Source organism: Oikopleura dioica, chromosome 1, assembly GCF_907165135.1.
Source record: "Oikopleura dioica chromosome 1, OKI2018_I68_1.0, whole genome shotgun sequence".
Lineage (NCBI taxonomy): Eukaryota > Metazoa > Chordata > Appendicularia > Copelata > Oikopleuridae > Oikopleura > Oikopleura dioica.
The window spans coordinates 5,893,504-5,903,979 of NC_137291.1; the positions used below are offsets into that span (position 1 = coordinate 5,893,504).

General features: G+C 43.6%; 3 protein-coding genes and 2 non-coding genes across 5 annotated transcripts; 1 reads left to right on the forward strand and 4 right to left on the reverse strand.

Annotated features, from left to right (window-relative positions):
- Positions 1–969: 969 nt before the first annotated feature.
- Positions 970–2,255, reverse strand: LOC145707214 (large ribosomal subunit protein uL18). The gene is made up of 5 exons (XM_081785084.1): positions 2,021–2,255; positions 1,563–1,922; positions 1,370–1,513; positions 1,197–1,327; positions 970–1,146 (listed from the first exon to the last, which is right to left on the reverse strand). Exons 1-5 carry the CDS (start codon positions 2,222–2,224, stop codon positions 1,074–1,076), a joined length of 912 nt encoding a protein of 303 aa, XP_081641210.1. The 5' UTR covers positions 2,225–2,255; the 3' UTR covers positions 970–1,073.
- Positions 2,256–2,281: 26 nt separating this feature from the next.
- LOC145710944 (uncharacterized) lies at positions 2,282–2,957 on the reverse strand. The gene is made up of 2 exons (XM_081788692.1): positions 2,831–2,957; positions 2,282–2,630 (listed from the first exon to the last, which is right to left on the reverse strand). The coding sequence occupies exons 1-2, from the start codon at positions 2,914–2,916 to the stop codon at positions 2,387–2,389; spliced, it is 330 nt and encodes a 109-aa protein (XP_081644818.1). The 5' UTR covers positions 2,917–2,957; the 3' UTR covers positions 2,282–2,386.
- LOC145706159 (uncharacterized) lies at positions 2,856–5,503 on the reverse strand. The gene is made up of 5 exons (XM_081783958.1): positions 5,397–5,503; positions 4,604–4,923; positions 3,995–4,401; positions 3,866–3,946; positions 2,856–3,403 (listed from the first exon to the last, which is right to left on the reverse strand). The coding sequence occupies exons 1-5, from the start codon at positions 5,475–5,477 to the stop codon at positions 3,039–3,041; spliced, it is 1,254 nt and encodes a 417-aa protein (XP_081640084.1). The 5' UTR covers positions 5,478–5,503; the 3' UTR covers positions 2,856–3,038.
- On the reverse strand, positions 5,066–5,137 carry TRNAC-GCA (transfer RNA cysteine (anticodon GCA)). The gene has a single exon. It is a non-coding gene; the product is annotated as a tRNA-Cys (tRNA).
- On the forward strand, positions 5,255–5,326 carry TRNAC-GCA (transfer RNA cysteine (anticodon GCA)). The gene has a single exon. It is a non-coding gene; the product is annotated as a tRNA-Cys (tRNA).
- Positions 5,504–10,476: the final 4,973 nt, after the last annotated feature.

Genomic DNA, 10,476 nt, shown 5'->3' on the forward strand with positions numbered 1-10,476 from the left:
TTACAAGGTTAGCATGATTTTGGGAGAAGATCTCCCTTCTGAATTATAAAATAAATTTGATTTTGTTAATAAAGAATTATATCAACAATTCGCACAAGGCTGCTCCAGCTGCAGACTTTTGAGGACACCGAAATTAGTCGAACAACGACAAGAAGAAGATTGACAAGAAAAGGAAAAAGCAGGAAGAACAAGCTGCGGATGGCCCTTCAATAAAAAAAATAAGGGAGAAGACCTCCCTTAGAAAGCTAATCTTAGGCTAATTAAATTATAAAGGCTAATTAAATTATATTAAAATTAACGCCCTCGATTACCCTATCCACTTTATTGAAACCAAACTTTTTGAAATTCTAATATTAGCGAAGTTTGAAATTCTCAAACTTACGTATTTTTTAGAATTAAAGAGCCCGCAATCATTGGCGGGCCAATCAGCAGCCCTTATTTTCGACATTTTTCGAGACACACGCGAAAGAGACGCGAAAGTCACTAAAGTCTCGACAAAATAAATTCGCGCACAAATTTTAGTGCACTAAAAATTTTCGACAGATTTTAGGACGCGAATTTACCAGCCCTGGTCGGGGCAATCGTCAAAAATGGAAGTCGCGGAGCGACTTTGTTGTCAAATAAATTTTGAAAAATTTTTTAATAATTTTGATGAGTGTAAGTCCTTGTTGATTTCATTACGCCGAAACAAGCCAACTTCCAGGCTTCAATAAGTGAACCCCTTTTTAACCCTCTGTTGACGCAACTGTACGCGCAGGGGCGTTTCAACCCCACCAGAAGATCTCTCCTCGCCTACCTACTTTCGACGGAGGGGGCGATCGGGTCATCAATCGACCAGTGCGGGGAGCGCTTTCCCTACCCGGCCCAGGGATAAGAATCAAAAACGAGGAACCCGGTGGCCCGCTGAGACTAACATTCAGGAAGTGATCCACTTCCCGAATTCCTCAGAGGGACGTTGGGCTCTTGGAATGAATTTAGAGGAGTAATCCCGTATTTTTAACCACAGAAGAGGACGAGTACAGGACAAGCCCGTACATATCACGCGATATACAATGAAATGTAAAGGAGCGTTTTTACTCTTCTGCTTCTTGGGCGCGGAGGAAGGAGGCCTTGACTTGGGCAACACGGGCTCGTCGCTGGGCGTAGCTGAAAGAAGAAAAGTTAGCGAGATGAAGGAAGGAAGGAAGGTATTTTACCTGATCTTGGCTCGGTTCCATCGCTTCTTGTCGACGGTCTTCTCGACCTTAGCCTTGGGGGCGGGGTCAGCTCGGATAGCAGCGTGGGCCTTGCTGTACATCTCCTCGATGTTCTCGGAGTTGATGCCGGCCTGGAAATCAAAATAATAAGAAGATAATAGGCAGGAAATTACCTTGATGAATCGAGAGAACTGTCGCTTGAAAGCTTCCTCGTTCTCCTCCTCGAGCTTCTCCATGTAGTCACCAACGTGGCCACCGAAGATGTGGTCTTTGTGGACCTCGGCGTTGAGCTTGCCGTCGGCGAATCCGGGGAATCGCTACGAAGAAACGGTTAGAGCGTGAAATCAAGGAAGAGAGTTTGCTTACCTTGGGGCTGTGGGGGATGTCGAGACCAGCATCAGCGGCACCCTTGAGGACACCGAAGATTCGGGCACCAGTGGAGGTTCGGGCCAAACCAGTGTCCAAGTAGCATCGGAAGGAAGCCTTCTCGCCGGCGTCAGCCTCCTCGTAGAACTCGTCTCCGTCGACCTCGATCTGGCCTTCGTACATGGAGTCAAGACCGAACTTCTGGAGGACTCGTCGGCCGATCAAGAGACCGACGGCGTAGGCAGCGGAGTAGTTGGTCAAACCAACGGTGATGCCGTATCGTGGGAGTTCGTGGGCATAGGCGGAGGTGACGATGACGTCTCCCTGGAGCCGGGCGTAGGCGATCTGCGCGATGATGTCCTGGAAATTGGGTTGAAAAATGAATTCATGAGTCATGAACATAAAATTAAAATTCAAAGAATGGCCGCGCAGAGGTCCAAATATAGAGAAAAGCTAACCTTGTTGGTGATTCGGACAACAAGTCGGTACTTAGGGGTGTTGTACTTGTTCTTGTCCTGGACACAGAGTCGCTTTCGGGCGAAGTAGTCGGTCTTTCCCTCTCGTCGTCTCTTGAACTTTGGCTGGTATCGCTTGAAGTAGGCCTTGTTCTTCTGGACCTTGACGAAGGCTCCCTTCGAACGTCCGCGTCCTTTCTTGGCCATGTTGGATTAGAGTCGATTCAACAAAGGTCTGAAAAGAAAGAAGGATGAGAAACGGGCTTTCTGAACGCTTGACCACGGGGTGGCAGGACCGATGTTTCTTTCAAGTGACAAAGTTGTTAAAAATTGATCAGGAAAGAGATCGGTATGAGCCGATTTCCATTTTTAGTCGAAGAGACCGAATCCCATGTCGTCGTCTCCTGAGTCTTCAGAAGACTCGGCCTTGGCCTCTTCCTTGGTCTCCTCTGCAGCTTCAGCACCAGCGGCGGCTCCACCAGCAGCGACGGCGCCACCAGTGGGAACAGACGCGAGCTTCTCTTTGCCCTCGGCGATCACCTCGTTGATGTCCTTTCCGGAGAGCTGGGAGATCACAAGAGAAAGCTTCTCTTCGTCGGCGTCGATGCCAACGCTAGAATTCGGAAATTAATGGAGGGATAATGAGAAGGGGTAATTGAAATAATGAAATAAAAAGCCGCGTAGCGGCTTCACTACAAGCTTTTGACTCGAAATTTCTTTTCTTAGAAAGCGCGTAGGGACTATTTCTTTGTAGGAGATACCAAAAGAAAATTTTTGATTCAAAATTTCTTGAAAAAAGGAAGAAATCTTTACCTGGAGAGGATGCTCTTGATGTTGTCAGCAGAAGGAGAGTCATTACCGCCAAGTTGAGCCAAAAGGTAAGCAGCGACGTAACGCATGATTTAAGCCGAAGCACGAAACTCGTCTGAACCTGATAAATTTAATTCCGTTTCTTTTCCAAAATAATTTTCTGTCTCTTCGGGCAGTTTTCTGAATAAACGAACGAGAACATCTCTAATTATCAGTCAAACGAACTTTCTTCGCTGGCAGAGCTCCAAAAATCCGACAATTTCGGCTGCTTTTTGCGTTTTTCTCTCGAAATCGTAGATTTACTCGGTTTTTGCTGCTTCTCACGGGGTCTCGTGGAGCTGGACTCTCCGCGCTGACTGGGCGGCGCGCGGCCAATCAAATCGACGACTGAGGGCTGCGAGGCGTCAGGGCGCGTCTTTTTCGAATTTGAAGTTGAATTCAATGACTCATTCGGAATTCGAGAAAATGAAATCTCTGAGAAGCTTTCAAACTTTTGTTTCTTGAACCCTTCCTCACTCCCTTTCCGTTTCTTAGGATTTTCTTTCTCCACCTCTTTCTTCTTTTTCTTTTCCGGCTCTAAAATTTAATTGAGTGCATTCTAATACAGTCAAAACGCACAATTCCGGAACTTTTTTTTTCAGCGAAAATGGCAAAATCTCCGGAATTGTGCGGATTTTCGATAACAAATTTTTCTCCTCTCAAAAAATCTGATTTTATGGGGTCATGCTCACTATGGCCGAGCCTCGAGGCTGAAACCGAGTTTTCGAGGTTTTCTCCTTTGAAAATGCCATGAAAAAGCAAAGATTTCATAAAACGGACATTCTCTTTACAGAAAAACATGAAAAAACCAAAAACACAAGCTGAGATTCCACGTATTTCTCTTATAAAATGCCCGAAGTTCGATTTTTTCTCGAAAATCTCCGGAATGGTGTGATTCAAAATTTTTTCGCCCACCCCTTAATCTCCGGAATTGTGCGTTCCGGAATTGTGCGTTTTGACTGTAAGTAAAATTAACAAATTCTTCTTGCTATTACATACCGGCTACTTTGATGAATTCTCCATTGCAAGTCGCTTGATGCTGGCTCCACCATCTATCGTTTTTGCCCGGCTTTCTGTTTGCTTAAAAGATGACCATCAAATGCAGTAACTTTCAAGCTGAATAAGTACCAGTTCTCCGAATCCAGCCGAAATAGGGTCTCCTATCTCTGCAAGGCCCGTTGCACCGCCAAACATGCTGTTTGTAAAAGTTGGACTCGTCGTGCCAGTCGTGGTAAATGGTGATGTTCGTCTTTGCCGCCTGGTTGATTCTAGCGCTGTGGGCTTGGAACCGTGGTCCGTGACCGTCGCGGTCTCGATCATCGTGAGTGACGAACAAAAACGCGTGGATCATTTCGTGGATGAGCGTGTTGACCAGATCCCCGCGCGAACGGAGCTTGAGAAGCGGCTCGGAAAGGCGGATGATGCAGCTTTCTGCGTTTCCACGGCGTTGGTAGTAGCAGATTCCAGCGCAAGTGTACATTCGTTTGCTCCACTCGAGTTGGACGATTCCTAGCGCGCCCCAGAAGAAACGATCGCTACAATTTTATTATATATTATAATTTATAATCGAGAAAAGAAAGCCGCGCAGCTGCTTTTTCTTCAATCAGAATTGCCTCAAAAAAGCCGCATTGCGGCTTTTTCTATTTGAGATTTTCTACTGCTGTTTTTAGACCTCAAAAAGCCGCTTTATCTGGCTTTTTGTGAATGAAGCCGCTCTGCGGCTTTACAGAAAAGTACCTAAAGTGTTGAAAAAGCTCGTGAATATTCGGATTCGGGTCCAAAATTTCCCACTGCGGATCATTGAGTCGGTTGTTCAAATGCGGCGCCATCGAAACATACACATTCGCCCCCAAGTTCTTCTCCGAAAAGAACGCCTGAGGCTTGTGAAGGAGTTTGCCCCGCGGCGACTGGAGCGGAAGTGCCTCGGGCGAGAGGACGAAAGAGGCCTGAAGCTCGCGGGCGAGTTTTTCGTCTTCGGAAACGAGCGATTTTAGAGAATTGTACAGTTTTTCCTGGCTGGAGTTTTGTTCGCCAGCGAGTTGGAGGGCCAGTTCGAAGTCTTTTTGTCGGATATATTTATAAAATATCGAGCAAAAAAAACTTTCTTTTACTAATTTGAAAATGGCTTCTATTTTCACTACTTTCAGGAAGCGATTGAGATTTGACATCGCTAGAATTGGCGATTATTTTCCAAAAATAAGGGGACACCCGGGTTTGAACCGGGGACCTCTCGATCTGCAGTCGAATGCTCTACCACTGAGCTATATCCCCACGGCAATTGCCATTATAAAATCGCGATTTGAAGTGATCTCGTGGAAGCCGGACATCTGTTGTGTCAACAACCCTCGAGATGGCTTCTTATGCGATAATAGACATGGCAACATCCGTGGGGATATAGCTCAGTGGTAGAGCATTCGACTGCAGATCGAGAGGTCCCCGGTTCAAACCCGGGTGTCCCCTTATTTTTGGAAAACAATCGCCAATTCTAGCGATCAAATCCGAATTCTTCAGAAAAATCAATCTTATCCAGTCCTTTGTCTTCTCGAATGGACCTCTCGAAATTTTCCTTTTCATTTTCTTCATCATCAAACTGTTTTTGAAGCTTTTTCATGGCTTATGATTTTTTCATAAAAAAAAAATTTATTGAAGAAAATCTTAGAGCCAGTTCCTGAAGCAAATAATTTCTTTCCGCTTCTTCGGCCGTGAAATTATTGGAAGATTCATCATCAGACTCTCCAGAGCTAATCAGTATCGCGGTAGAAGTCGACGGTTTTTCATGACGATTCGAATTTGGTTTTCTCTTCTTTGATTTCGGCTGTGGCAGGGATGCTTGGTCTTCGTCGGAAATTACTTTTAGGGGTTTTAGAAATCGACCAATAAGAACTATCGCGCAGAGCCTACGCTAAAACCCTTGACAATCGATTCATCATGGAATTTTCCCTCCTTTTTCAGCGTCAAAGTCACTTTCTTTCGACCAAGAAAGAGCTTCTCTATTTTCTTCGTCAGATTTTTATCCATTTTTGCTCGTTTTAAAACTCATTCCCGATGAAAACAGGATGTTAAATCGGCGTGGAATTCTCTCGAAGATGTGATGAAATCGCGGATAATCTGATTGGTGGAGGAAAGTCTTCAAGATTTCTTAGACGAAAGCGCAATCGCGGAGGTTGACGGACCTGGACCTCTGACTCACATGATTGAAATGATGATAAAATGAATCTTTTTAAGACATCTAATAATTTTTTTTTCGACAACATAGAAAAAGAAGGATTTTTTTGAATAGAATCATTTTTTTAATAAAGATATTGTCAATCATTATTATTTCATCTTGTTGTCATTCTTGAAGGCGCAAAAAAGTTAACCGATCATAAATAGGATAGCAATCAGAAAAACCAAACTGCCCAAAATCATGCATCAAAAAAGCAGAGTATCAAGTTAAAAGGCAAGACTTGTAACCACATTCCCAGCAAGATCATCCGATTTCCACATTTTTCCCGATTTTGACCGCTAAATGCGCAAAATTATACCAATAAGCAACTCAAAATTACCAATTTCATTCGTATATAAATCGTTTTTTCATGTTTTTTACTCAGAGGTCGATAAGGTCTCCGCAGTTTTTCAGAAAAAAAAATGAAAGTTCTTTTCCCGCTTTTCACCCTCGGAACTGCCGTTATTGCTGAGATCAACGAGAGAAGCTATGTTGACAACACCGACTTTCTTCTGTCGGAAGGATCGGACAATTGGAATGATGATTTCGCGGCTGCTCTCAGTGAAGACATTTCAACTGGGACAGATCTTTTCTTCTCGACGTTTTTCACGGACGATTTTTCAAGAAAATATCTCAAATTCGGCGAACGAGCGAAAGCGGCGCTGACTCGAACGATGGAAAATCTCCACCAAAGGGATCAATCCTGCATGAGAGCGCCGGAAATCGAAGGAATCAAGGAAACCGGAGTCGAGATCAAGCGCTGGAATCTCCCAACAACGAACTTCATCACCAGCTGGAAGTCACTCTACTACCAATACGGGCGCTGGATAAAAGAGCAAATCTACCCCAGTTGTCCTCGAAGAGCGATGGTTTTGCTGAAAAGAATCGACCGCTTCAAACTGATCATGATTTACAAGTACTGCCAGGAAACCGACGATTCTTCCGTTCAATGCACCAACAAGTATCCCCTTTCTCCCGACTCTTCCGAAGTTGCTCCGTTGAAAGAAATGCCGCATCCGAGAACTTGGGTGAGCAACATCTACGGGCGCCACAAAGACCTCGAATTTTCCGAAGACATCTGCTCCGACCAAGTTCAAGAAATAAGCTGTCCGCTCCAACATCGAATTTCAATCCAATCTGCGAGTTTCGGTCGCGCGCTTGGAAGACCATGCGACGGTGGAAGATTCTGCAATTCGAGTCTCGATTTGACAGACAAGTTGGAATCATGTCAGGGCGAAGAAAACTGCTCATTCGATATTGACTCTCATGTCGGGAATTTCACGGACTGCGAGGGAAAAAACCCGCATTTGACTGTCAAATTTAAATGTCTTTGACCACCTTTTTCTCAAGAAAAAACTGACTGCTATTGATCTCTTATTTTATCAATCATAATCGACTTATATAATCTCTACTAACAAACTCTATAAACAAAAGCACTTACCTTTTATTTATCCTTTTAATTTCTTAAATAAATGACACTTTCATTTCATTTTATTGCTTACTGAGTGAGCATTTGAACTTGGCATAAATTAAAAATTCACCACTTGCTTTTTAACATTGTGGGACGATGATGATCCTTGTGAGAATAACTGAATAAGAGTTGTCATTCGCAACAGATGATAATTAAAAAGAATTAACGCCGCTAGTTCAATTGAGAATTATAAAAGAAGACTTCCTCCCACCAAGAACACCGTGACAAAGAGAAACTGTCAATAATTAATAAAAAATTTCTTTGAGTTCTTCAGCGACCCTCACAATTGTTGTTAAATTATCTCACAAGATGATCGACTTCGTCATTTTTGCTTTCTTTCTTTTTCCGGGAGTTTTTGCTTACTGCATCGACCCATGTCAAGAGAAGTCTGAATGCGAGAGTTTCTTGGATTCTTGTGGGATCAACGCTGCTGAAAGTGATCCAGGCCCTGGTCACCTTCTTACTTCGCTGACAGTCCCAATGAATTACCAAATTCATTTCGAAATTAAAACGAACGCGTTTGACCCCTGCGCTGGAATGCTAAGTTGTAAGACTTTAATTGGACCCCATGAGATGGCGCCTGCTCAAGGGACCTTCCTCGCAAATGTGTCTGCCGCGCTGAATTACAAATTTTCAGCAGAAGTTTATTGTGACCATGGAATGGCACTTGACAATTGGAAGAATATTATTCATGTTACTATTGGTGCGGATACTGGCAGTATGGGAGATCGAACTTTTAAGGGAGTTGCCATCAAGGACCTTTATTGTCCCTAATCGTCGATTAGTAATCGATTTTTATATATTTTCAGGTTTGCTATGTCAACTCCCTCAAGCTATCAAGACATCACCAGAAGCACTCGATTGAGATCGGCGTCGGTGATCCAAATTATTATAACTCTGTAAGAAACGAAGTTTTTGATTGCTATGATGGAGAATGGAACACCTACGCTGTCGAAGTTCGGCAACTTGAAAGCTCTCCAACGACGATCCGGTATATCGTCAGTGTTGATGGCACTCAGCTTAGCGAAGGCTCTTATGACTCACGAGAGGCAGTTACTTCTGGTGATCTGCAAGTCTTTGTTTCCGACAATTGGCACATCTCTGCAACCTCTTTTTTTGTCCGAAATTTCATCTACCAAACTTTTCCCGAAATCACTCCATGCGACGGGCTCCAGAGCTGTACGACAATTATTGGGGCATCTTCTGTTGCTCCGGTTAAGAACACTCAACTGACTACCATTTCCGCCGCTCTGAACTACAAATTCTCCGCTGATGTTTATTGCGATCATAGCATGCAAGGTGTGGGCGACTGGTTAGCGATTTTACATGTCACTGCTGGAGAAAACCAGGGCTCTGTTGGGGATAGAGTGTTTTTTATCAAAAGAAACTCCGTCGATCAGATAGCAGTCATAGTTGCAGATCCAAATGATACAGGAGGAGCTTTCCAAAAGACGACGTATGAGGACTGCAATCAAGGCGAGTGGAACACATACAGTGTTGAAGTAAGACAAGTCAAGAGCTCCTCGACAACACTGAGATTCGTCGTCAAAATGGACGATACTCAAATTGCGATGGGGACTTATGATTCCAGCATTGCTTATACGTCTGGAGACTTGAAGGTCTTCGTCTCCGACGATTGGCACGACGCGGCGAAAACCTATCTTGTCAGGAATTTTTATTATCAAACATTTGATGAACCAATTAATGCAGAACATGTCTTTGTTGTCAGTGCGAAAACAAGAGACATACAGTACGGAGGAGGCACTGATGGCTCCATTAATTTTGGGTAAGAAGTTTTTTTTAGCTAAATTAATCCTTCTCAAGATTCCGTAAAGATGGATGCTGGGACTTCTGGCCAACACTTGACAATCCGAATGAAGATGACTTTGTTCAAGGAGAGATTGATACTTGGACTCTTGATGTTTCCACTCTTCCAGACACATGTATCACGAACATTGACCAAATTGAAATAGCAGAATACGATGATGACGGATGGTATCCAGAATGGCTAAGAGTGACTGTAGTTGGTGCCGTTACTTGCAAGGTTTTTAAATACAGTTATCAGGTAAAAAAGATAAGCATGGAAAGTAGTTAAAATTGCAAATCAAGGTTCGGGAGATCGACAACGAAGTAGAAATTTTCGACAAAATTTTGGGTCCAGAAATAAGCTCACCAAATTGTGCCGCCGAAAACCTTTGCACTGGACTTGAGAACTGCTTTGTTTTGGTTGGATCCACAGCAGTCGTGCCTTCTCGAAATAATCTTCTCACAACTGTTGATGCTGCTTTGAATTACAAGTTCTCTGTTGAAGTTTATTGCGACCACAGCATGCCTCTTGATGACTATAAAAATTTTCTTCATGTGACTGTTGGCGGAAATTACGGCTCTGTCGGGGATCGAATTTTCATGATCGAGCGAAACAAATTTGACCATAAAATAAGCATTTTTGTAACGGATCCGAATAATGCGCAATACAAGCACCGAGAGATAAGCGATTTGCCGTGCAGCAATGGAGAATGGAACATCTATTCTGTCGAAGTAAGGCAGATTCTGAACTCGCCAACGACACTTCAATACGTCATCAGTTTTGATGGCGCTCAGGTTGGCGTCGGTACATATTCTGCTACTGAAGCCATCACTAGTGGTAATTTGAAAGTCTTCGTCTCTGACAATTATTTCGATACGGCTTACGCTTCTTTTGTGCGAAATTTCATTTACCAAACTTTCGAAGATCTACCTTTCTGCGAAGATCCTTGCGCTGGGCGAAAATTGTGCACGACATTCGTAAATAGTTGTTCTGTCATTCCACAACAAAACAACGTCGTTCGAACAGTCAAGGCGGCGTTGAATTATCATTTTTCGGTGGATATTCTTTGCGATCACGATTGGCACTCGTCGTGGCATAGCATAATTGAAGTCAACAAGGAACACTCT

Bases quoted from the DNA above. Each gene is read 5' to 3' on its own strand.
- LOC145710944 (XM_081788692.1), bottom strand. From the start codon at position 2,916: ATGCGTTACGTCGCTGCTTACCTTTTGGCTCAACTTGGCGGTAATGAC. The intron at 2,631-2,830 runs GTAAAGATTTCT...TCCGAATTCTAG, and splicing joins ATCAAGAGCATCCTCTCCAG to CGTTGGCATCGACGCCGACG.
- LOC145707214 (XM_081785084.1), bottom strand. From the start codon at position 2,224: ATGGCCAAGAAAGGACGCGGACGTTCGAAGGGAGCCTTCGTCAAGGTC. The intron at 1,514-1,562 runs GTAAGCAAACTC...GTTTCTTCGTAG, and splicing joins ACATCCCCCACAGCCCCAAG to CGATTCCCCGGATTCGCCGA. The intron at 1,328-1,369 runs GTAATTTCCTGC...TTTGATTTCCAG, and splicing joins AGTTCTCTCGATTCATCAAG to GCCGGCATCAACTCCGAGAA.
- LOC145706159 (XM_081783958.1), bottom strand. From the start codon at position 5,477: ATGAAAAAGCTTCAAAAACAGTTTGATGATGAAGAAAATGAAAAGGAA. The intron at 3,947-3,994 runs GTACTTATTCAG...TCATCTTTTAAG, and splicing joins CGGCTGGATTCGGAGAACTG to CAAACAGAAAGCCGGGCAAA. The intron at 3,404-3,865 runs GTATGTAATAGC...ATTAAATTTTAG, and splicing joins AGAATTCATCAAAGTAGCCG to AGCCGGAAAAGAAAAAGAAG.